Below are 26,443 nucleotides of genomic sequence, written 5' to 3' on the forward strand. Positions count from 1 at the left end.
GTGATCCAGACCGTTGATCTCATGGGTCCTATAGATCAATTACCCCTCAAGAATTTATCCCATACTAAAAGAGACTTTTATCAGTTGAACCTGAACCGTGCATTATTCACAGTTCTAACCTATTTACGACCCATAGATGGTAAGATTTACGTTTTCCTATCCTCCATCTAATGTGATATTCCTGACATCAACGGTATAGATCACTGAAACATGGCCCACCTGTACAAACTAATGACCCGAGGATAGAATAATCCCTCTGAAAGCATATGTTCGTTGCAAGTCTTCCCTCTTCCAACAACCACCACTAGTAGTAGGTCGCGAATCAGAACCCGGGCGAGTCGGAACCACAGCTGACTCGTCCGACTCACTATATTCTCTCTCTCGAGTCGGAACCACAGCTGACTCGTCCGACTCACTATATTCTCTCTCTCTCTCTCTCTCTCTCTCTCTCTCTCTCTCTCTCTCTCTCTAATCCGTCTATATATCTCTCTCTGCATTCCTCTCCTCTCTCCAATCCTCTCATCCCATCTCTCTGGTATCTGCTAACCTACGCACCCGCCATGGGTTTCTCACTAGTCGAGGTTATTGTCTCTGCTCTAACACCACAAAATCGAAATTGAAGGAAATCACGATTCAAATCGATTTCATTTTGATTATCCTTTTGGTTTTTTCTTGATTAGGGTTTCTCCAAATCGCTTGCCATGACAGTACTCTCTGAGATTGGAGACAAGACATTCTTTGCTGCAGCGGTAATGTTTCTCGGCTCCCTGTAATTTTTACTATTTAAAGTAGTATTGAATTCTTAGTTGTTGATAGTAGGGAAATGCTAAATCGATTTGGTAGAGGAGAGATTCAAGTGGTGAATTGGCGATGTGCCGAACTAGATGAGGATTCTCGGTTTGGGAAGCTGGGCTGGTTCACTTGTCAGTTGGGTCCATGTGTGTGCATTTAATATGGCCATCGATGATTTTCTTTGTAACTGGGGATTTTCCTCATATGGGTGTGGTCCGCGTGATGATTGGATTGGTGTGATTCATGGGCCAGAGCATGGTCACGGTCAGACGCACTGTTGGATTGGGCTGGATCACGCACGTGCGTGCCATATTGTGGAGCTATGCAGCTCTCCTATTGCACTAACATAAATTTCCATTGCGTCTCTCTTAAAAATATGATGTAGAAATGCATATTGAAACTTCATTTGAAACAGGGCATTTGTTGTACTAGTAATGGTACTATTGGAGAAGAGTTTTCCGGTCCTCCCGGCTCCCAATACCTTGCGAGGCTCATGGCAGAATATTTATAGGATGGGATGATGGGGGGTTACTCCATAAGTAGATCCTAGCCCTTTGATTCGTGGCAAACAAGTTGGCGGCGAGGAAAAAGAAAATGCAATGATGATTGACATTCATGGGAAAGAAAGGCCAAAGTTCAAAGTGTATGAATCTACCAATCTAGATTTTTTTTAAAAATTTTTTTGGGTAATCTGCATGCATGATGGGTTGCATAGGTCACCTGACTCACCACACCATTGGCAGCATATGCATGGAATTAGTGCCCTGGCAGCCTACAACTAGACAGATCAGCGTTGTCGTGGTCATCATCATCATCATCATCATCATTATCATCTATGCCTTATCCCTATTAATTGGGATCAGCTACAGGAATCCTGTTCGCATTCCACTCTATCGAGGGCCATAAAAAAATATCAAGGGCCATAATAGACAGTTTAGATAAAATAAAATACAACAATTTCCACATTCAATGGAATGGTCCAAAGATTAAAGAGTGGGGTCTTTTGGTATGGTAGATTGTTGGGGAAATCCCTTCTTCCATGGTGAGCCCCATAAGATCAACTTCTGGATCATAGAATCATGGGCCACGCATGTGTGGAATCGGGCACCTTGACAAACTATATTGTTGTTAGGCTTAGGACTCCATAATTCCTCGTAGGATATCATATTATTTAATAAATGCTTGAGATAAGGAACTGACTTATTATCATTGGTCAGATGGCTCCTGCGACTAGTCTGTGTTTGGATGCACCATCAAATTGATTTTCCAGTAATTAGCCCGATGAAGTTCAACTCACCAAATTTTAGTTACTTTAGCATTCATATCGTGTACTAGGGTCCAACTACAATTATGCGTAGGATCCAAGTTGTAGTTAGGCTCCATAATACTCAAAATAAGATATCAGATTATGTAAGAAATGCTTGAGATAAGGAAGTGCCTTATTATCATTGATTAGATGGCTTTGAAATGCTACTTCTCTTATTTGGATCTCTCCCAGAATTTATGTCATGTAGCTCATTCCTTTTTGTGTGAATTTGATAACTACAAAAACAACACAACACTGCTTAGGTTCCTCAATAGGGCAACTAACACTCTGTTGTAGTAGCTATTTCTCATGACTAGCCCATGTTTGGGTGCCCTGTCAAATTGATTTTCTAGTCATTAGTTCGATGAAGTTCAACCGACCAAATTGTAGTTACCTTAGCATTCATATTGTGGTCTAGGATCCAAAATTATGCTGATTTCAAGTTGGACTAATAACGATCCCAAGGTCCCACTATTGAGCATCATCATTATCGTCGTTCTGTCACCATTATAGCTTGGTACAAACCATTTGAGGTCGGCTTGATGAATCCTGTTTCACCAATCATTCCCATCGAAGTCCAATCCTTGGAAGGGGGTACTTGAGTGACCTCGAGCACGAGGGGATTCACAAAGTCGGACGGATGCTGTGAACTGATTGACATGCCTTTAATCAGTGTTAGCTTCATTGAAAAATGATGAGGAACTAGTTATGGCCAGGATCGATAGATTTCTTATTTCAGAGGAGTGGGAACATTACCTGGAACTGATAAGAGGGCTACTCCTAGATTCACATTGAATCCCTATTGTGTTGGATTCAAAATTGGATTCTTGGGGTCTGGACTCAAAATTGGATTCTTGTGGTCTGATGCCATTTCTTTTCAAGATCATGTGACTTGAATACTAGAGTTTTGTGTAAGTGATCTTAGCAGGTGGAGGGCAGGGGTGGACACATATTAGTGATGAAGTTTAAGTTGCTTAAAAGTAAAACAAAAGAGTGGAACCGACTCAATTTAAGAGGGTTGAGGAGATCGTGCTCCAGCTTCTTGTTACCATCTGGGAAATTAGGAGAAAGGAAAAAGGGTGTCGAATGATGTGGGAAGATATAGAAAAGTCACTGAAGGGGGATTTTGAGAAGAAGCTTAGAGAGGAAGAGATTATGTGGAGACAGAGATCTAACGAGACTTGGCCAAAAGAGGCAGCTGACGAGTTCTTTCATGGCATAACCAAGGGAAGGAGGAAAACTAATTGCACGACCCTTTAGGTCAATCGGGTATAAATGGAAACACTGACTGGTATATGCAATATGATTGTGGATTTCTATGGGAATCTTTGTATTGATGAGGGCTGGATTAGACCAACCCAACTAATTACAAGATGCAAGAAGTATTGCTCGCTTAATAGCAACTAATTACAACAAGCAAATAAGGAAAGAAGTCACAATAACATGGGATATATATATACGCGTGCGCACACACACACATACATTTTCTGAAATTTTGTAGGTATTAATGCTGGTATCATCGATATTATGCTAATATTGTTGCATGTGTCAACGATATGGTATATTTATTGCAAAGGGTTTTCACTGATATCTTGTGATATGGAAATCATCGTGAAATATCAGCAATATTGTATCTCTCAACAAAAATAAAAAATAAAAAGTCAGCAATATTGTGGATTATATTGACCGATATGGTGTAATTTTTATATTACACCCTGCATCTGTATGCAGACCTGTGATACAGATAATATTGGATGGTATTATTGATAATGTTGGCGATTCCAAGAACACTGCTTCAGCAAGCCTTTGAGTTTCAACACAGTGAACTCTAGTTTAACTGCATTCAGCATCTCATACCATCTGAGATAACCTTCTTTTGACCTCAACCACTCATGAAAGATGTTTGGATCCAGATCACCATTATAGTCTTTAAAATCTACTTATATGCGCTTTGTCAGTTCTTTAGCGCATGAATTCTGTTCTTCCTCATGATGATTTGGGTATTTCTGTTGAGGGGGACTGGGTGACTCAGACCTTTTGAGGGTAGTCAGGTTGCTGGATCCCCGGGTAAGGTTCATGTGCACCTTTGAAGTTTTCATTATTTACATCTGGTGTGCACAGCTCAGGGTTTTCTTGGGAGTTATTTCTTGATTCCATAAACATCTCCTGGTTGTCTTTAGATGTCCTGGGCTGGAGTTATATCGATGGTTTGGAGGGTAGATCTAGGACTTGTGGGGTTTAGACCATTGATATATGGAGTTGACTGGGTGTTTATTATGGTTTAAGACTCTAGATGTAAAGATTGGGAGGATTTACAGTTGGGATTTAAAGGCTTGAGGACCTTCATGAATACCATTAGCAATGTTGTTGCATTTGTTTTTTAAAGTAATTTCTTCTTTAGGGGAAGGTGACTTTTGGCGTGAGAACAATTGTTTCTGAAACCTCATTGCAGTTATACTATCATCCAATGCTGTCAGTTTGTTGGCATTTACTTGAATTTGCTCATCTTTATCCTCATTTGTAAGAATTGGGAAGACATTAAGGATTCTAACAAAACATAGTTGTTTTTTGTTTTTTGTTTTTTAATCTCTCTCTTTTTTCTTTTTTCTTTTTTAAATTTGACATCAAGATGCATGTTTTCAGATCTTGGCAATGCGGCATCCACGTAGACTAGTCTTATCAGGCTGCTTGTCAGCTTTGACTGTAAGCTTCTCTTATATTCCTTCCATATTCTTCTTTCCCCCTAAAAAAAGAAGAAGAAGAAGAAGAAGAAGAAAATAGAAAAATGAATATGCAGTTATTTATTACAATAAATGTCATGAACCATGTAGGTGATGACGATTCTCTCTGTTCTTGTCGGCTGGGCTACACCAAATCTGGTAGGCACTTTGCTTCTGAGATGTGAAAACTGAAAAGTCCTAACCCTTTTCGCTACATGACTATATTTAGTGGTTTACGGTTATTTCTTAGACAAAGCAATCAGTTTATGAATTCAGTTTCTGGTCATTGTTGAATGTAGTTCTGTTTGACATCTGTATTGGATGATAGTTGAATTTTAGTTTTCTCATTGTGGACATTAAACTCAGATGACCCAATTTGTAATCTGCCTCATGCCATTTTCTGGGGAATGAGTCTGAAACGTTGCACGGCATCTTGTCTGCTCTGAAAGTTATCATTTGATGGACACTGAAGATTGGTTTAGACGAGGTTCCCATGATTTGTTGAAATACAGGCATGAAACTACCCCTAACAATTCTGAACTATTTACCAAAATTACCCATAACGAAAAAATTTCTCATCTACGATCCTGTCGCATGATCAAATACAAATTAATGGTGAGAAAATTGAGTTTCTGGGAGAACTTAACTGAAACATGGGTTATACTTGAATAGATTATCAATGGTCATTGTTGAAAAAATTGGACAGCAGAAATGAAAATCTAGTCATCTGATCTTGATTGCATACATGTAACAATGAACAACAGTGTTTCTGTAATGTTGTTCCTTTAAATAGCTTGTTAATTTATTTTTTTTTATTTTTATTAAAAGAGAAAAAGTTGTTTTGGCCGGACACACAATGTGGAGAATCAGGATCTTCGTCACAAGATAGAGAATTTGTTTCATCTGCCTGATTGTGGGTGGAGAAGATAAGGTAAGATTTTGATGAGGACAGAACTCATAGAGTATACCAGAGGAGGAGAGCTCCAACGACTTTGTTGTGGCTAGGTGATTTTCATGTGGGACCCAGAGGCAGGCCCGGATCGAGTTTCTAGCCATCGTAGAAGCCCCCACATGCATGTACGTGCATCTTCGAAGGCCTCACACTGGGAAGATGCATGTGGGTTGCTTCGTTGGGAGATTTGGACTGTTGGATCGCAAAGACACGATAATTAGATTGTTGGATCGCATAGATAGCTTGATCGGACCATCGATCGTGGGCCATCGTCGTCACCAGACATCATGGGATATTACATACTTTAGGATTTCATTTTTTCAAAAGCTTAGATTAGGCGTTATTCCAATTTATTCCATATTTGGTACATTTATTTAATGTTTGAGAGGTTTGGGACATAGTGGGAACAAAAAAAGAACCAAAATGGAAAATTTGTAATTTGGCAGCCCAAAACCTATTTAGGCTTGGACATCTAGCCCTTTGGTGTTTTCTATGAATGATATTTTGAGAAAAAAAAAAGAAAAAAAAGAAAAAAAAGAAAAAAGAGTTCTTTCTCTTCCCCATGTGTGATGCATGGAAATCTCTTGTGATAAGAGATCTTTTGGTGTGATTCCAAGGTGGTGCGAAGCTACAAGTTATCCTGTAATATCTTTTTCTCTCTTGAACAACAAGGTACTTCATTCCCTTTTTTTTCTGAGTTTCTTCTTCGTCTTCTTCCTATCTCACTACATACCCAACCCTCACCAACCCAAACCCATCTAGACATAACCACACGGTTAACCCTGACCGTACGGACAGTCCGTACGGCCATCTTCTTCCTTCCCTTTGTGATTCTTCTTCCCTCTTTTCACCATCATTTAACCCTCCTTATAGAAATCCTTCTTCCCTAATTTAGAACACTAATTCTTAAAACCCTCTCCCTAATTCCAATTATTTACCAAATTAAAGAAATCCCTAATTCCCGAATTGAGCCCTAAATCGCCAACTGATCAACTCTACATTCAATTAGTGCTAATACCCTATGCTAGATGGTAGTCCTAACTCCTAACTACCATAGGTCCTTGTTGAGCTTTATTTTATAGTTTTTGGACTGCGAGATTGTCATTGGGCCTAGAATTTGGGCATAGTTGCTGTTTGGAATTGTTTTGATCTGTGATTGAACTGCTTTCATTTTATACCATAATTGTTTACATAATTAGTTGACTGATTTCAGCCTTTCATCATGGTAGATCTCATGTCCTGCATCAGATTTTGGCTTGATGATGTTCCTTTGGTGGTCTCTTTCTTCCTTTTGCTTGAAGAAAAAAGAAGAAAATGTGATGGATTCTTGTGTGGAGTGGACAATGTATTCCATAACGATAATGGTGGCCATAACGACTTAACGACTACCACCATTACCTTTATGATACGAGTCATAATGGCTGTTATGGTGCCCGTAACGGCCGATACGGTCCTTCTTCTGTTTTTCTTTTTTCCTTTTTTATTTTTATTTTTAAAAACTGTATTTCCCCCGGAACGTGGAAAAAAAATCCGAATACCTGTATTTTTACCCCGTAACAGACTATTATGGGGCTATTACGGCCTTTACAGGGGGCATAACGGGCCGTTAATGGTGGTTATGAGTCATTTTTTTCCATAACGGCCGTTAGGACCCTGTAACGTATAACAGTTGCCACCATTACTTTTATGTAATGCCCTTGACGGCCCCGTAACAGCCTTTATGGCAAACCTTGGTAGTGGAGGCTAGGCGATATGGGATGTGATTCTTTGTTGAGATTTGGATTATGAGGAGAAAAGGTCCTACGGTGGGCTCATTGGAAAGCTTTATGGAACGTGAATCAATTAGGCTGTAGGTGACTACAACAAACTTGGAAATGGTCGAAGGATGGTATATTTACTTCCAAATCTTTTGCCCTATGTCAGAGTGGTATGGTGGCCATGCCCTACTTGCTTAGCTGTGGAACTTGCCCATTGCACCAAGGGTTTAACAATTCGTATGGATTGCCATGGCAAACAAAATTCTTACCATAAAAAACCTCAAGAAGAGGAATTTTCTGTCGTATTATGCGGAGGGAAGTGGAAGAATCAATCATTTACCTCTTTTTACATTGCACAATTGCAAGGTCCATCTGGAACTACTTCAATCTATTTGATTAGAAGATTTGTCCTCGGCCATTAGCAGTTCTAATAAAATCTGGTTGTGGGTTGGGGAAAAGGTCCATTCATTATGCTTGTTCAGAAAAAAAAGGTCCAATCACAATCTGAGGCAGTATAATCTGGAAGATGCTCCCATATGCTATTATGTGGGGTCTATCGAAAGAGATAATAGCAACTTTGAAGATAAATAAGTGTTGGCTGAAATGTTGAAGGGGGAGACTTAATTAAGGGTTAGAATTGGGCAATGTGTAATCCAGGGTTTGGGGGATCACCCTTCTGACATCATTAGTGTTGGGAATGTTATGGTGCAGGAAGCTTCCTAGTTTATTACCTTTCCTGTTTGTCGTTCTGTTTCTGTAGGAGCTCTGTTCTTCTGTGAGGTTTTTTTTTTTTTTTTTGGTTTGTGTGTGCGCTCGCGCGTGCACGCCCGTGCGTGCGTGTGTTGAAAATCTTCCAAAACAATAATGGGGAGTTCTATTTTACCTGTTTTTTTCTGAAAACATGCCCAAGCTGTATTGAAAATCTTACAATTTTATGATTCAAATCTTACTATTCAAATCATAACTCATGGAAAACAATTTCAATCTAATGCTTGATCTCTTTTTTCAGAATCCCAGTTGTATCTAAAATTAATGTTCAAGGTTTTGGGCTGATGGATGACTTCTCAAACTGTTTTCTTTTTTCTTTTTCCTTTTCCTTTCTATAGTTATTTGGTACCCACTGGTCCCCAAAAGTATATCTTTCACATCAAGTGTTAGAGGGATTTTCGAGTCTTGCATTTTCTTCAACAAATCCTACGCTCTTCTTCTTCTTCTTCCCTTTTTTTTTTTTTTTTGTGTGTGTGTGCGCGCGTGTGTGTGCGCGCGCGCCCGTGCATGCGTGTGTTGAAAATCTTCCAAAACAATAATGGGGAGTTCTATTTTACCTGTTTTTTTCTGAAACATGCCCAAGCTGTATTGAAAATCTTACAATTTTATAATCCAAATCTTACTATTCAAATCTTGACTCATGGAAAACAATTTCAATCTAATGCTCGATCTCTTTTTTCAGAATCCCCGTTATATCTAAAATTAACGTTCAAGGTTTTGGGCTGATGGATGACTTCTCAAATTGTTTTCTTTTTTCTTTTTCCTTTTCCTTTCTGTAGTTATTTGGTACCCACTGGTCCCCAAAAGTATTTCTTTCACATCAAATATTAGAGGGATTTTCGAGTCTTGCATTTTCTTCAACAAATCCTACACACATTTTCCCTTCTTCTTCTTCTTCTTCTTCTTCTTTTCGATGAATGGTGGAATTTTATTAGAAAAAATAAACAACAACAACAACAAGAAAGCAAAACAGGATATGAACTTTATGCCTACTGCAATAAAGACTTGACTGGTGCAACAGTGATCCTAAACCAAAATGGCATGCCACAGCCGCTGCACACCAACTCATACCCAAACCAAACACTCTGCAGCCCCCGCTATAGGATTATAGGCCAGTCCCCAGGATTGCATCCCAGCTTGAAAAGAATTGATTCCTCTAGATACCTCTTAACTGGCCATCTGAGATGCTCCATTCCATTATCAAATGAAAATTTTTGCTGATCGCTTCCCCCAGTAAAGGCTCTTTCCCATTAATTATATGGTGATTTCTCTCTTTCCAAATCATCCATAATGACGCTTTCAGCACGACAATCCACAGCAAGGTGTCCCGTATCGGTATCGGTTAGCGTAATGGTGACCTCCAAAACCGATACGGATACGGGGGCGTAACGGTGATACGGGGGCGTAACGGCGCAAATTTTTTTTTTGCTAAAAAAATATGAAAAAATATGGATTAAATCCGGAATATTCTAAGCATTCCAAATATGCATTCATTTATAAATTGGAACATGTTTATGGTGGTGTAACGGTCCACTCTTTGGTGAGAAGTTGTATCGGACTGTCTGATGAATTTATGAACCAGATAACCTGAATTTGATTACAAAATTCATATATTTAATTTTCTAACGATTTACTATCAATGATAGATATATTAGAATGAATGTAATATGAAAATATCTTACATTTAGGTGTTTGCAATTATTTTTTAGGACCAAAATTCATGCGTAAATAGAAAAAAAATATTAAAAAAAATATAAAATGGCACCCCAAATATGTAAAATGCACATTAACATGTTCTAATATGATTAACACATCATATGACATCATTAAAACAGCAAAAGAATCATTAAAAAATGATTTTTCGAATTTTCAAAAAAAGGGCCGAAATAAATGCGTAAATAGAAAAAAATATAAAAAAAATATAAAATGGCACCCCAAATATGTAAAATGCACATTAACATGTTCTACTATGATTAACACATCATATGACATCATTAAAACAGCAAAAGAATCATTAAAAAATGATTTTTCGAATTTTCAAAAAAAGGGCCGAAATAAATGCGTAAATAGAAAAAAATATAAAAAAAATATAAATGGCACCCCAAATCTGTAAAATGCATATTAACATGTTCTACTATGATTAACACATCATATGGCATCATTAAAACAGCAAAAGAATCATTAAAAAATGATTTTTCGAATTTTCAAAAAAAGGGCCAAAATAAATGCGTAAATAGAAAAAAATATAAAAAATATAAAAAATGGCACCCCAAATCTGTAAAATGCACATTAACATGTTCTACTATGATTAACACATCAAATGGCATGATTAAAACAACAAAACAACCATTAAAAATTGATTTTTCGAATTTTAAAAAAAGGGGCCAAAATTCATGCGTAAATAGAAAAAAATATAAAAAAATTATTAAATGGCACCCCAAATCTGTAAAATGCACATTAACATGTTCTACTATGATTAACACATCATATGACATGATTAAAACAGCAAAACATATTAAAAAAAGTATAAATACCTATTTTTGATGAATTTCTGAAAAATGGCCCATCGAGCTTTGATTAAAAAAAATCTGTAATATAATGTGTTTTTATCTCAAATACCTAGCCAAAGTTGGTTGAAATTAGTAGTAGGAGTAAAAAATAGTTTGGAAGCAATAGGTTTCAAAAAAACAGCAAAAACAGACTTAAAATGAAAAAAAAAAAAAAAAAGTTCCCACCGTTACCGTTACGTATCGGCCGTTATGGCCGATACGTAACCGTTTTGGCACACCTTGATGCACAGCAATCTCCCCATGGGCCTCAATCTGCTTCCTTTCCATCCCCGAACTTAGATCCCCCACGACAGCTGGACAAACCCAGTTTACTCCAAACTTGCTAAATACTGCTGATCACACTTGCATGCAAAGTTGCAATGGATTAGCAGGTTCTAACAACTCTCTAAATCCTACGCAGTGAAAAAGAAGAAGAAGGAAATGATGATCTCCTTCACCATTTAACAGATTCTCAGATCTGTCTTTTCCTATAGGTGTCTAGGTTAAAGGAGGGTCTGTTTGATGAATCTTATTGGATCTTTAATGGAAATGGATTGGCATTGGGATTCCTTTGCCAAATCCACGACCCTCTTATTATTTTGTATTCTCTTTGCTAAGGTCTCCTTCTCAGAAAGAAGTGATCCGAGAAGCTGACTTTACTTGAGAGCATTGCACCACCCTATATTCAGTTTACAAACTGGAAAGGTGAAATGTTAGCTTGTACCGAAAAAAAATAAAAATGGTGTATCCATAGATATGATTCTTTTTCTTCTTTTGATATGATACAATGATGATATTGGTGTTTATGATGTTGTTGCTTGTACGAGGTTGGTAAACTCGGGACTTGGACTTGACTTAGTCGACCCACAAAAACTTGACTCTGGTGGGGCAATGCAGTGACTCCGGCGAGTCACTTTTTTTCTATTTAAATATTTTTGTAATATAAAAATTATAGATAAATATTAAAAAATACTTTCAAGTGCTAAAATTCAAAGTTGACAATATAATCTAAATTATCAAGTGCTAAACTTTAAAATGAAACTCTTTTTTTAAGAGGTAACGAATTATTTTTCTTTAGAAGCTACAAACAAGGCGGAAAAGAAACAACAACAAACATAAAAAAGAAAGAAAAAACTAAAGGCCCAGAAGGGCTACAATGGCACAAGGATCCAGATCCTTCAAGCCCGACGCCTGCTCAATTATCCAAGTCACTGCTTTTCGAAAGATTTGATCCACCGGTTTCCAAGTCAACTTTAAAATGAAACTTCATCACTTAAATATAAAAAAATATTTCAAAATATTCAATGTCGGGTTTCAAGTTACGGCTCAGTGGTAGATAGAGTGCGTTTCAACATTGAAGTCATGGGTTTGAGCCCATGTTACCCAAAAAAAAAAGTAATAATAATAAATAAATAAATAAATATAATTTCAAAGTCTTATAAGTTTCCAAGTCTTAGTTTTAAGATAGCCATTATCTATAGTAATTCTAAGCCATGTCATTGCCACTTGTGGATGGAAGACTGTCAACTCATCTTCATTTTCATCTCTGTTGGCAACATTACCACACGTGATTAAAATATCTTGCTCATCAACAAGACAACAACATCTTCATCACTATCATTGTCAATGTCTTCAATATCATTTATCTTAGCACCATTGAAATGAAAATCCTACAATTTATACTTTACAAGTTAGTAATATAAAACTTGTGGAAGATTAGTAATATTTTAAATTTATCTTTGCAAGAGAGGTATGGTGCTTCCACACATGTGTATCATGTACATCCGGGATGAAAAATCAATAGATCATCTTTTTATTCATTGCTCGTTTGCAAAAGCAGTTTTGGATAGCTTCTTGAATCTCTTTGGGATTTCATGGGTGATGCCAAATTCAATGGAGAGCTTCCTACTAGCATGGCATGGTAGGGGAGTTAGTTTAGCTGGCAAGGCAGTCGGTTTAGTTGACATGGCAATTTGGAGAATGGCGATGTTGGCAGGCTTATAGTGTATATAAGGTGTTCTGTATCTGTTACGATACGCTCGTAAAGGCCTGATACGTATAGGTAAATGCCATTACCGTTACACGATACGGGGGTGAAACAGGCCAGTTGGTTTTTTGGGACTGTATTGGTCGTTACAGTGGCCGTTACTTGGTATAACGACCGTTACCCCTATAACAGTTGAAAAACAACCGCTTTTTTTAAATAATAAAAAAAAAATCTCATTTTTTTCACTTTTCTCATTCAAAAAATTCTCATAGATCATTTTATAATAGATTTCGACCACTTTTACTATAGTTTTTAAGATTAAAATCGTAAATTAAAGTGAATTGGGCGAATAGAACCTCTAAGGGCCTTTTTTTTCAAAAAAAATTTGAAAAATTAGTATTTATGCCTTAAATATATATATATATATATATATATATATATATATATATATATATATATATATTTCTAGTTCTAATGCTTGATTGTGATGTGTAAACATTAGAGACATATAATCACGTTCACAAATTCACTAGATCACTCGATACAACACTCTCACCAAAGAGTGGACTATTACACTACCATAAACATATTCAAAACAAAATTGAATATATATTTGGAATATTTACATTATTCTGGATTTTCTAGATGTTTTTTTAAAGAATTTAAAATTTTCAACCGTTACGAGAGTCGTAACAGTCATTACACCCTCACATCGACCGTTACGACTGTACCCGTATCGGTAATGGTGGTGACTGTTATGACCACCATTACTGATACAGAATACCTTGGGTGTATATGGGGAGAAAGAAATAGTTGGTGCTTTAGGAATCGAAGAGGGAGGGTATCAAAGATGTTTAATAGGGCAAAATTATTTGTAATTGAATGGGCTTGAGCGTCTGATATATTAGGAAAAAAATTGTTTCTAGTTTCTTGGTCGGTGTTGTTACTTTTTATGCTTCTTTCCTTTTATCTTATTTAATAAAATCATCAATTCTCAAAAAAAGGAGAGAGAGAGAGAGAGAGAGAGAGAGAGAGAGAGAGAGAGAGGAACATATAACAAAATTGTATCTTATAATTTTAGTTTTGTACTTATCTCCCTTCGTATAATTTAGTTTTGTACCTCATCTCCTTGGATCATTGGTTCCTCTATTTCTTGGATCCATTCATCTAAAGAGTTCTCCAGCATTACATTTTCAAGCACTAAAGTATCAAACCAATCTTTTTTAAGTTGACGTTCTTTTAGACAACTTATAATGAACATATACCAAGTCAATCAATATTTTCTAAGGCAGCCTATTATGCTGTTTACTATGGATCTGATTAAAGGTCATCTAGATGAGGTGCATGTTTGTCTAAGCACTCTAATAGTGATGCTGGTCAGCTCAGGCAAGTGATTCCATGTTGTTGCCCCCAAGCTGGTGAGATTCACATAATACATACATCAAAAAATTTAAAATAAAAATTACTAAGATGATTTAAAAATGTATAATCAAACTAAAAAGATGTAAATTGCACCTGATCAAGCACTTTCAATTAGCAATGGCCAGTTCTGTCCCTAATCGGCTTTAGGGGAGACAATAAGAAATCTGAGGAAGAACATAATAGACATGCATATAACTTTTTTGTTTTTTTGGAAGAAAAAGAAAAAAGAAATGAAAATTTTTATTTATTAAAAAATTGTTATACATGGTTACTCCAATAGATGCTGTAACTCTATTTGAAGCATTTGGCTCTAAATGACAGATCACATCATTTAAGCCACGCATGATGACTGCATTCTACAAAATAAATGTACCTCCAATCAGAGCAAGAAAGAGCATTAATTTGAAAATCAATATCAAATTCTAAATAAAATATAAATATTGAAAAACTAATACGGTAAATAAACATAATGGGGACAATCATCACAATAGTGATATCTTGGGTTTAAGAAGTACGCTGCTGCATTTAATGGGTGGAGTTGTTCACTCCATCTTTTATCAGTGATGTCCCACAACCCTTGACACTACCCAATATCAACACTGCATGCTTCTTTAATCTCATTTTGCACTATCCATGTCATGATAAATCGATGGAAGAATGGGTTTGTGGTCCCCATCAACTTTCATAAGTTCCTTCACCAATGATGCCAAATTCTTATAAAAATATTCCACAACTTTCCAGAAACTTCTGCTTGCAATAATATTGGCTACTTTTTTCTCTTCCCTTAACTTTGCATAATGAATATTCAAGTATTCATTAGAGTCGAACATGCTTCTTAAGTTAGATCTCTATGCAAGTATACTTCCCAATGAGATGAAATTTCTTGCAAATCTTGTAATATTAGATCTCAAAAGGTCCTTATTTTGAGCAAACTCCCTTTCTCATCCAGTTCAAAACCCAAAAATGATTATTAATAAATTTTGTGATCTTTCTACCCCTTTCAACACATTTTGTTACCTTATTTTTGCTATGTCCTCTAACATTAAGTCATTACAATGAGCTGCACATGGCTTTAAAATAAGTTTGTGCTCGTCTTCCAACAACATTCTAGCTGCTTTATAACTTGAATGATTATCTACCATCTGAACCACATTCTTAACTCCAACCTCTTTAACTCGTTGGATGAGCCAGTAGAGACAATGCAGTGTGTGTGAGTGATCGAGGGTTCAATCCATGGTAATGTTACCTTCCAAAAAAAATAAAAATAATAATAACCTATCTAATAACTTGAACAAAATTATGACACTTTTAATAATATCAGATGCATCTATGGAAGAAACAAAATATAAGCCACATGAGTGATATACATTTTTCGGAGTGTCCTGATATTATTGAAATATCCCCTATATTATCCGTATCTCTGGCTCAGCAATACCAATAACAATGGTAGCGATACCAATAACATCGGTAGTATAAAAAATTCCAGGTATCGGTGATGTGTTGCTAAGTATCGCCAATATTTTCGACTATATAAATTCCAGGTGTCTCTTGTATCGCCAATATTTTCGACTGTGTTAATTCTAGGTCTCTTGTATTGCTAGTGTATTGGTGATATTTCAATAATATCACCAATGTATCAATATCTCCAAAAAAAATTTCATTTCAATTTCTTTTTACAGGCACGTGATTGTATGATGAAATGCATATTCATATGTGTGTGTATGTATGCACGCATGGATGGATGGATGGATAACGGATGGATGTATGCATGGATGGATGGGTAGATCATGCATGTTTGTTATGTATGTATGTGCATGCATGCATGGATGGATGGATAGATCATGCATGTTTGTTTGTATGTATGTATGTATGTGCATGCATGCATGCATGCATCGATGGATGGATCATGCATGTGCGTTTTATGTGTGTATGTGTGGTTGGGTGGATGGATGGAACCACCATTTTCTCAATGTTTCCCTAAGTCAATGACACATGCTTTTAGGCCCCATTAAAGGGAGACTTATTACTTGATTTCTAAATATGCAAATATGTGTATTTTTCACTATTATTTGATTCTTAAATATGCAAATATGTTTATTTTAGCATCTCATGATGTTTCTCTGAAAAATTCTACTGTTTTCCCCATGTTTCCTTGTATTTCTAGAAATTGGCGATAACGATATTGTTTCCGTATCCCTGGCCAGCAAAACTTGTAGCGATGCCAATACTTAGAACACTGAGTTATTTATATATTATACAACGTAAAAAATATCAATCACCATAGTCCTGGGCATTGGTCCTCAATATGTTTGTTGGCTGCTCTTTTGAATCTTTTGATTCTTTATGGTCTGTATAACCTTTTCGGGTGTTGATTGTTCATGTTTGCCCCTTCTTTTCTGCCTTAACAAAATTGCATTGTCTTTCTAGAAATGTAAAATATGTGATATATGATATATGTCATGATTCATGATGCATATACTCTTAAATAGTGCTAATATGTTCTATGTTATTTATGTACATAAAATTACCTCCATTGATTCATTCATTGCATGTTTGATACCATCCTTGTAAATACATTTAATTGTACAACACTGCTCAGATTTTCCTCATTGTGGAAGCATGGTTGGGCCATCGATGTTAGTAAACTTTATTATGAACTTCGTATTTTTCCTATTGTTCATGGGTGACTGGCTCAATGGAATCAGTTATGATGTCTTATCTGGTAACAATAGAGATCAAGAATCTCAACTGAGTTGTTCAAGGGCCTGTTTGGAAGCTTTCCAATTTGTGGTAGCTGGGAAAACATTCAGCGAACTGCAAATGGGATCAGAACAGTCCATATCCATTATTAAATCGCTTCCAAATCTGGCGGAAAAGTGGTGAAAATGGGAGACTGCCTAATGCAGATCCTGTTTCCCAAGCTGCCATAGCCTGAGCCTTGAGGCACATTAGGGAGCCACCACCTGATTTCTGAGAACTTCCAAATGGGCCCAATGAGAGGCATTGTGCCTACTGGTCTTACTTTTCTGTCATCTATGTTCATTAATACCTTGTTTTCAACATCCAAATGTTATTGAAAATGGCCTAGATTTCTCGCAAATGGACTCATCACATGACAACATTGTTGTTCTTTGGATTTGGGCTTTGGTCTTTATGGGAAGGATTCACGGAAGAAGGGTATGCTTATTTCTCATCTCTCATTTTCACTCCTTGTTTGTATGTACATGTTTTCTATTCATATTCCTTTTCTTGTTGATCAATTCCAAACTTTTTTGTCTAATAACTGCTAAGTGCTAACTATGTTTTACCTAACAGGGATGCTGAAGAGTTGGCTGAAGTCGAAGCAAAATTGGTTCGTGTTTCTCTTTTTAATGCCTTTCGCTCATTTTCCTCTTCACTTTGTCTAATTTTTTGTATGTTGAATGATAGGATGCTGATTTGAAGTCCAATAATGGTGCAAACAAGGCAGGTTCCAAGGTCAGGTCAAGAATATAATTTTCCATCTTTTATAGAGTTTTCATCATACATACATCCTTACTGCAAGGCATGATTACCATGAAAAGTTGGATGGTTCAAGGATTACGGCAAGTATGAAAGTCTCAAGGAGCTGAAATTTTCTTGGAAGTATAGAAGAGATAGGGGGATATATTGAGCATCAAACTCATGTGACAAACTCCATAGATTGATGAAAAAAAAAAAAAACCTAAACTCCATCAAAGAGGGTGACATCAAGAGCAAATATCAAGCTGGAAGTCAGCCTAAAAATCCACCCAAAAATCCATTGAAAATGCATTCCATTTGGGCAACAATAAACAGGCAATGTTGTCAAAAGCCTACGATTTACGATATACGATTTGAGTCTAATCTTAAGAAAACGATATGAATCCCACCTTGAATCCCTTTTTATATGAATCATACAATTCTATGATTTGAATCCTATGATATACGATTCAAATTTTAGTTATTCTCTTATATTTTAAGCTTCACCCGGCTTTCACTTTATGTTTTTAACTTGGTGGGGGCTTTAAGAATCATTTATAAAAGGAAAATTATTTTATTTTGTTTCTCTTCAATGTCAAATCATGAATTTATTATTATTATTTTTTAATGATTTCTTACTTCTTAACTGGTTGTAAACAGCAAATTGATGCATAACTATTTGGAACGTTTTTATGGATGGTTACGATTATGTTGACTTAAAAAGTATTGTGGAATGATGGTTGTAAATCAAAATATCTTTTCATCAGTCTACAGAATCGAATGCCACTTTTCGAACGTGATTCTACATTCAAGAAAAGTAACAAGAACATAAAAAAGATAAAGAATCCTTTAACACTATCATGACATTGTATTACTAGGTGCATATTGATGGCAAAAGTATGATTGATGATTTTTAAAATTTTTCTGATTTATTTATATATTTTTAAATTTTAAGAAAATTATTAAAAAAATCTTACGATTTACAATACGATTTGTGATTCAATACAATTCAACCCCTATTACGATTTGTGATACAATAACGATTTTGACAACATTGTAAACAGGCAACAAATTTATTATTATTATTTTTGTTTCTGTTTTTCATGCTTTGTGATTTTGACTTTTGAAGTTTGGTTATAATATTCTTTGTTTAGAATCAAAGGCAGAGATCCGCTCTCAATCCATTGATCAATTGAAGCATGCCATCACTGCTTGATCTACTTGTGCAACCATCTTTTCAAAAGGAGGAGAAAAGGAGCAGCAAAAATTATCAGATTTCTCGTTTTAATGCTTTGCCCAAAACAGTGTCTAGAGTCTAGAAAACCTAGATCTCCGAGTTTGGGGCGCGTTAGATACCTGTGCCACCCATCCATTCAAGCTTACAAACCTTGTTCCAGCTTACAAGATCCATCTTCTTTTCCCGTTCCATTCCTCTTCACAAAAAAAACTCTCTGAAGCCTTCTAATCACTGGGTGACACCAACTGGGCACTTGAAGAACAAAATGAAGTAAACTGGCATGTTGGGCAAAGCTACTTTAATTAAAGTACTTTTGCTCCCAACAGACGCATATATGCTTTTCCATGCCATACTTTTATTTCCACACTCTCCACTGCAAAATCCCATAGGTGTTTTGCCAGTTTTCCAACAGTGGTAAATCTATATATAATGATGGTGACTTCCCACTCTACAACCAAACACCTGTGCTAAACCTTCACTCTATCCTCTTCCAATCTCCCCTCCCCCCCAGGAAGAAAAGAAAGGTGTCATCAGCAATTTAGATGAGAAACTTGGTAACAGATTGATTCACACTGAAGCCATTAATAAGCCTCTCAAGGCACAGATTTTCAAGCATTCAACTGAGGGCCTCTGTCACCACTCACCACAACGACTAAAAATGGTGATAACGGATGCTAGTTCTTTTATTAAAATTACACAAAGAAAACCAACCATTTGACAAAACACTCGTCTCTCTTCACGCGCTTGATTAATCAGGTCATCCGCTTGGATTGTTGGACCACAAAAAACCAATTGGGAAATTGAAATGGATCCATGTATCTCATCTACCCTTGATCCAATCTAGCTCACCAGATAAGACAATTGGGACCTTTGATGAGATCCAGGTCTACAATCTAGGAGGCTGGATGGTTTAGATCTGTGATCTGGATGGATCTGATAGATCTTTGTTCAGGACTATTGGATGGGTCTTATCTGTGCTTGATGACCAATCTAATGGCACGATCTTTGATTGGACAGTTGTATAGCCATCCAGTTGCATCAATGCCCTAGATACAACGCCACATTGGCACTAGTATTAATGTGTTCGGCACTTGAAGTGGGTGTTTGTTGATAGCATTCCTATTATTGCTTCTTCTTTTTTATTGAGGGGTAAAATTATCATTGTAAGAGTAAGTACAATGGCTAGTATTTTAAACCACATTTTGGTTAGGGCTGTCAATGGGTACCCTGACCTGTGGGTACCTGACAGACCCGACCTGATTTTAATTGGTCTGAGGGACCAGTCAAGTAATCGGGTTGGGTTTTCAGATGTCATCCTTTTGGACCCAGTTAAATTTGGGTACAGTTAGGTATGTGTTGGGCCATCAACTAGGAGTTCGTTAAAATCGGGTCCCGGGGGGGGGGGGGGGGGGGTTTGTCGGGGTCCAGTTAGTTTTAATGGTGATATGTATATGAAATATATATTGTTTATTCTAGTGATCGAATAAGGTTTCCCAAGCCATAGGAATGTAAGGGAACCCATTTATGCGCTACGCATGTGTCAATGTGGCACATTCATGTGTTATCTAAAGCCATCCATCAAGTGAGCTAGACTGTAAATACTCTTATTTGACCCAAGCCAACTAGAAACCTAGATTTAAAGACCCAATGAGTACCTGAACCTGGTTGAATCTGGGCCTGAGTCTTCAAGAACGAGACCTGAACCTGAAGGACCCTGACAGACCCGACCCATTGACAGCCCTAATTGTGGCTGTCTTTCTGGATAAAAAATGAAACAAAGGTGCTAGACTCTAATGGGAGTTCAGAGTAATGTGCGGGAAAGTTAAATTAGGTAACAATGAAGTTGACTTGTTTGGGAAAATCAGATGAAACTAAGCTGTTTTTAGGCATTTTCCCTTCCTAGAATTCTCGTAAATATTCTGGAATCCTCCTACACAGATTTGAGAAGATCATGCCTTTAGTCTCATTCTTTATCAAGCAACACATCTCATTTGTATTTTACAAGATCCGTGTACTTGTATGCCATGAGTATGGTGGCGGTGTGCATGAGTATGGATCATCATACTAACCCAATCCATCAAATGAGTCCTATTTATTTTTCCATTCTGCATTTGTGGTCCTCATTCTCCAATCGGTATTCAGTGCACATGATTCTGAGGGTTTATTTCTGCTCAGTTTTTTGAATGGCCTTCTAATTTTTTATTTTATTTTTTATTGTTCATCACAGGCAGATGATGAATTGAAAAAACTTCAAAGACCATTTCTAGCCCAATTTTTCTCGCCCATCTTTCTGAAGGTAGCAAGTTCTTGAAGATTAATTGGTTTAAGATCTCAACTAGAAACTACCTACTAGAGTGCTTGTTCTTTGTAACCTTTCCATTTCTCTAATAGCATATTTGTTCTTGTAGGCATTTTCGATTACATTCTTTGGGGAGTGGGGTGACAAGAGTCAGGTAAGGTATCAGTAGAAAGGGAAAAAAGGGTTAAATTGGCTGCTTGTACTGTATTCATAATGATTGGAAGCTGACTATAATTTTCAGATAGCGACAATTGGTTTGGCAGCAGACCAGAACCCCTATGGTGTGGTTCTTGGTGGAATCATGTATGTCCAAACATCTCTTACTTTTCCTTTTTTTTTTTAATATTTTTTTAAATATTTTTTTTATATGTTCCTTGAGAATTATTGTTCATCTCTGTTGCTGTTTAAAGCGAATTGGGCCTTAGATTTTCAATATAAAAATCTAGGAAGCCTACTTGGAAGTGTGTGTAAAAGATCTCAAGCCTATCTCTCCACACTTCCCCACATGGCATGTATGTGTGACATTTGGGCCAGTCTTCTATTTATTTCTTTTTTTTCCTCAAGAACTATTATTCATGTATTTTTCTGGCCAAATCAATGGGGCCCTAGATTTTTCTCTTTTTTATTTGATTTGATCAGTAAGAAAACTTCATTAGAAGTGAAAGGCCTGACCAGGCACAAATTATAGCTCCCTACAGGATTCCATGTCCCAGTGCATCCACATTACGTAAGAATGCGTGCCCAATACCTGTAAAAGTTCTCTCCTGCACCCTGCAAAACTCTTTGAAGGACGATGCCTGAAAGCGAACTTTGCACCTCACTCTAACAACCACTTGGACATGACCTTCACTTTTGTTGTTAAATGTTCTTTTCTTTGTTTTTTTCTCCCTTTCTCCTTCCGGTTAGATTATAGTGCTGCTAAGAAGCATAGGTTCCAAAGAATCTTCCCCTTCTGTCCTCAAGGTTTAGCAGGCCACACCGTACAAAATTGGCTAAAACACGACCATAAAATGTTGGACACATTCATACTTCTCCACTCATCAAGCACATGCAGCGATCATCCTTGATAATCGTCATTGACATCATCATCATCATCATCCAAGCCTTATCCCAAATAATTGGGGTTAGCTATAGGAATCCTGTCCTGCCATTTCACTTTATCAATGACCATATCCTTAGTTAAATCGTAGGTCATCAAATCTTTTCTTACGACCTCCACCCACACCCTCCCCTTGCCCTTTTAGAGCCTTCAACTTGTATCTATTTATCGTGAATGGTTCATGATGACCTTTGTCTATTTCTGAGATGGTCAATAGGCAATGCAACGCAAGACAACTAGCCAATTGTTCTAAAGGCTCAAACTGATAGAGCACGGTAAATCAATCCCTTTATCTCAGATCCTTGGCCTAACCTCCCCCCACTTCACATGGGTCTCGCCTGATGTGGGCCGCCCATCACAAGTGTGCCCCCACTTCACACAAGGGTGCTCACCTCACACGGGCCGTTCACCCTGAGTGTGCCCCTGCATCCCGCAGGCCACCCCACTCGAGCCCGGTGTGAAAATGTCGTTACAATGACCCTGCAATGGCCTTAGTATGGTTGGAGTTATCCCTCTACCTCCTTCCATCACCTTTTTTTTTGTAGAAAGATCTAATGGATTTTATTTTTATTTTTAGATTTCCCACTTCCAAACTCTCCTGTCTTGCTCCAATTAATTCAGCAGTACACACTCCAGCTGCCCCAATAATCCTCATCCTCTTCCTCTACAACATTCCATCTAAGAATTGGGGACCACAGTTTGTGTCCTCACCTGAAATTCATTATATCTGATTTCTTTACATGGAATTAGTCTATAGAGAGATTCAGACAATAGGCAGTCCATCACCACAATGTGAAAAGTTATGCCTAGTGGTTTTTTTTTTTTTTTTTTTATTAGAAACAAAAGAAAACAAAACCACAAGGGAGGGGCACCGAGAAGGCGGCCAAACTACAACCCAAGAATATCCAAATTAGTCCTATAAAGAGGGGGATCAAGAAGCTTATTCCATAATCACCACTCTTAACTCTTCGGGACATGCCTTCCTGCAATTTGCCGACATTATTAAAGTATCTACCATTCCTTTCTTCCCAGACAGCCCACCATATAGCAAGCAAGGCCATTCTCCAAAGCTGTCTTCCCACCATATAGCAAGCAAAGCCATTCTCCAAAGCTGTCTTCCCACCATATAGCAAGCAAAGCCATTCTCCAAAGCTGTCTTCCCACCATATAGCAAGCAAAGCCACTCTCCAAAGCTGTCTTTCTCCCAAGTCCCACCCCTCCAAGCACTCAAGAGGAGATCCACTGATACCAGAGCTGACCACATCACCTGAAAGCATACAAATATTCGGGATGATCATAGCCCTTTGGTGATATGTTTTCCACATTAGATGGGAGGCCTCAGATTTACATTTGAGAAACACCAAGCAGGCTACTCACCATTGTAGGATTATAACCCTTTTCTCTCCACTGCCAACATGTAACATTTGTGTGAGATCCAGGCAGTTCATTTGGGTTAGCACTGTTTGTGCCATGGTACCAGAATCTGGTCAGTCTAGTCATCAGGTGGCCATCTGTATGGGCATTAGAAAAATAATCAATGTTACAGTTTAAAAACCTACAGATACACACCTGATGCTGGACAAGCCTGATGTTTGGGCCATGGAGTATACCATGTGTGCCTCCCCTGATGAAAAGCCCGGGACTTGCGCAAGTGTGGTGAGAGTAGGCTACTCTTGTGAGTAGCTTGAGCAGGTACCTAAATGTGTGATTTATTTATTTTTTTCAATCATCACCATCATAATCAATCTTGTTCTGGCTATTTGGGGTTGGTTTTTGTGAATCCTGTTTTGCCAACTGTTTCTATTCAGGGCCCAACCATTGTTTTTTTTTTTTTTTTTTTTTTTTATAATTAAAAAAAAAAAAACACTTATTTTCTTTCTTTCTTTTCAAAGAGGACAAGCATTGTGCACAATAGCAGCTGTTCTGGGAGGAAAAAGCTTGGCATCCCAAATATCTGAGAAAATGGTATGATACTGGTCTCAAATATGCTCTGTATAGTCTAGACTAGCTTTCTTCAAAGATGGGTTATACTTCAGTGAGGAAGGGTCACTTTCCAGGACGTGCAAACATGAAACACATGTGAGATCCTGCCATTCACTAGGTGGGACCCACCGTGAACCAGTGTTTTAAATAGTGAATAATGTGTAATGTGCCGTTCCCCCTCTGAAGCATGAGGCATAAGCTGCATTGCGTGTAGCATAAACTACTTGCTACTTCTAGATTTTTAATCAAGGCTGTGCTTGGTTGCACCCATTATCATGCAGTGGAGGCTACCCGGGACTTGAGTTATTTTCATGAGCTGTACGCATAAGCTACACACTACATAGCGTAAGCTATTGAAAACACTGCCATGAACATGTCCCGGCACAGTACAATTATCTATCTGATCGCTGAGGTGGTCCACAGATGCATGTTAAATATATAGATTGTTATAATCAACAATACATATAGAGATAAGATCCCTGGTCACCTTTTACCTTATTGTCGATTTCTCATACATAAGTGGATTGGGATAGCTACTGACTCAAATCATGCTTTGTTGGTAATGTTGCAACAGGTTGCACTCTCTGGCGGGATCCTTTTCTTAGTTTTTGGTGTCCAATCATTTCTTTCAACAGTTGAAGAGTAATAATGTCTCTGTTCTTTCATGTTCAGTCAACGTGCAGGATAAATGCTTGTTATATTTTCTTGCTCTGCACTGCATCAGGGCATTTTGCTCTCCCTCCCTTCCCATCTTGCCCTTTCTGTAGTTGTAGGGGCTGTCGAAGCTGACAGCATTGGACGAACAAAGGGGTTGAAAGCAGCTGGTTGATGCTCGGCAGATGAAAACAGACCATTGATATATTTTATAGAATTATAGTGTTTATGAAAATTTTCAGCATTCTCAGGTTGGGAAGTTTCTGGTGTTTCTTATAATGGAGATGTGGATGCATGGTAAGGTGGCTGAAATGGGGCATCATTCACTATCCATCTTCATGTGAGAAATTATAGGGTCCTGATGCATCAGTGCATGAATAGTATGATAATGTGCTAGTCTGTAAGCGTGCCAACCCAGTTTTGATAATCTGGACCCCTGATTTATTAAGGCTGTTAATGGGTCAGGTTCGAGTTAGGTCCTATGGTATGTGTATTGGTGCTGTGTCTGGATCTAGTTCTTGAAGACCCAGGCCAGATCCGATTGGGTTCAAGTGCCTGTAAGATACCCATAAGGTTGTTTGATCTAGGTTTCGAGCTGGTTCAGACAAATAAGAACATTTACATGGTCCCATTCAATGGATGTATTAGATTGCACACACATGACACTGACAAATCATGGTGTGTAAACAGGCTCTTACACTGTCGGTCGCTTAGGAACCTTATTCTTTCTTGCTAGAATAATCAGCATATGTATATAATATGCATAATTTTACTGTTAAAACTAAGTGGACCTGACTGGACCCAACCTGACTTGAAGCGGGTTGATCATGTGGACCGGAACTTTAAATGATTTTTATTTTTTTTAATGGGTCCAATAAATGGGACTTGGACCTGTTAAAATGGGGTTGGGTCCATCAGGTGCCTATTGACAAACTTAGGATGTATGGGACCCGTTGTAGAGGGGATGCCCGAAAGTCTCCCATGATCGGGCCCATTAATGTCAGCGATGAATACATTGACTGGGTTAATGTGGAAAGAATCTGCAAGATATTAGTCAGCACTCGACAATTGAAAAGAAGAAACTGCATGATTATCACATTTACAGTAATTTCAGGTAATATGCAGGAATATAGGGTCTGCACCACAGCCGTTGAAAGCATGTCAGAGATCCAGACCATTATCAGCTAGTATACGCTGTGAACATGCCCTGGACTAAACGAAATAATATTGGTCCACTGATAGGTCATATCACACTCGAATGAGAAAAATGAGTGGTTGAGAACAATTCCAACAGTCCAAATTCAACCTATGAAAGTAGGTGAAGCTTGATGGTGGTTCCACCCTGATTTTTGGGATGTGGCATGCTCTGTGCACCATGTAATTAGCGGTCCGGGGTCGATCTCACATGCTAGCTGATTGTGAGAGCAACACCCAGTGA

At 37.6% G+C, this 26,443-nt stretch overlaps 1 protein-coding gene across 1 annotated transcript; it reads left to right on the plus strand.

The window, feature by feature from the left end:
* Positions 1 to 399: 399 nt before the first annotated feature.
* On the plus strand, positions 400 to 25,264 carry LOC131251458 (GDT1-like protein 5). Its single transcript, XM_058252159.1, has 12 exons — positions 400 to 581; positions 681 to 749; positions 4,742 to 4,801; positions 4,930 to 4,977; positions 17,342 to 17,430; positions 17,569 to 17,605; positions 17,683 to 17,730; positions 21,198 to 21,266; positions 21,379 to 21,423; positions 21,511 to 21,572; positions 24,261 to 24,333; positions 24,926 to 25,264. The coding sequence occupies exons 1-12, from the start codon at positions 561 to 563 to the stop codon at positions 24,995 to 24,997; spliced, it is 693 nt and encodes a 230-aa protein (XP_058108142.1). The 5' UTR covers positions 400 to 560; the 3' UTR covers positions 24,998 to 25,264.
* The last annotated feature ends 1,179 nt before the right edge of the window (positions 25,265 to 26,443 follow it).

Source organism: Magnolia sinica, chromosome 7, assembly GCF_029962835.1.
Source record: "Magnolia sinica isolate HGM2019 chromosome 7, MsV1, whole genome shotgun sequence".
Taxonomy (NCBI): Eukaryota; Viridiplantae; Streptophyta; class Magnoliopsida; order Magnoliales; family Magnoliaceae; genus Magnolia; species Magnolia sinica.

What these genes read in the sequence shown, in the direction of transcription:
- LOC131251458 (XM_058252159.1), top strand. Translation starts at nt 561, where the DNA reads ATGGGTTTCTCACTAGTCGAG. An exon ending in TGGGTTTCTCACTAGTCGAG is followed by an intron (nt 582 to 680) that starts GTTATTGTCTCT and finishes TTTCTTGATTAG; the next exon opens with GGTTTCTCCAAATCGCTTGC. An exon ending in AGACATTCTTTGCTGCAGCG is followed by an intron (nt 750 to 4,741) that starts GTAATGTTTCTC and finishes GCATGTTTTCAG; the next exon opens with ATCTTGGCAATGCGGCATCC.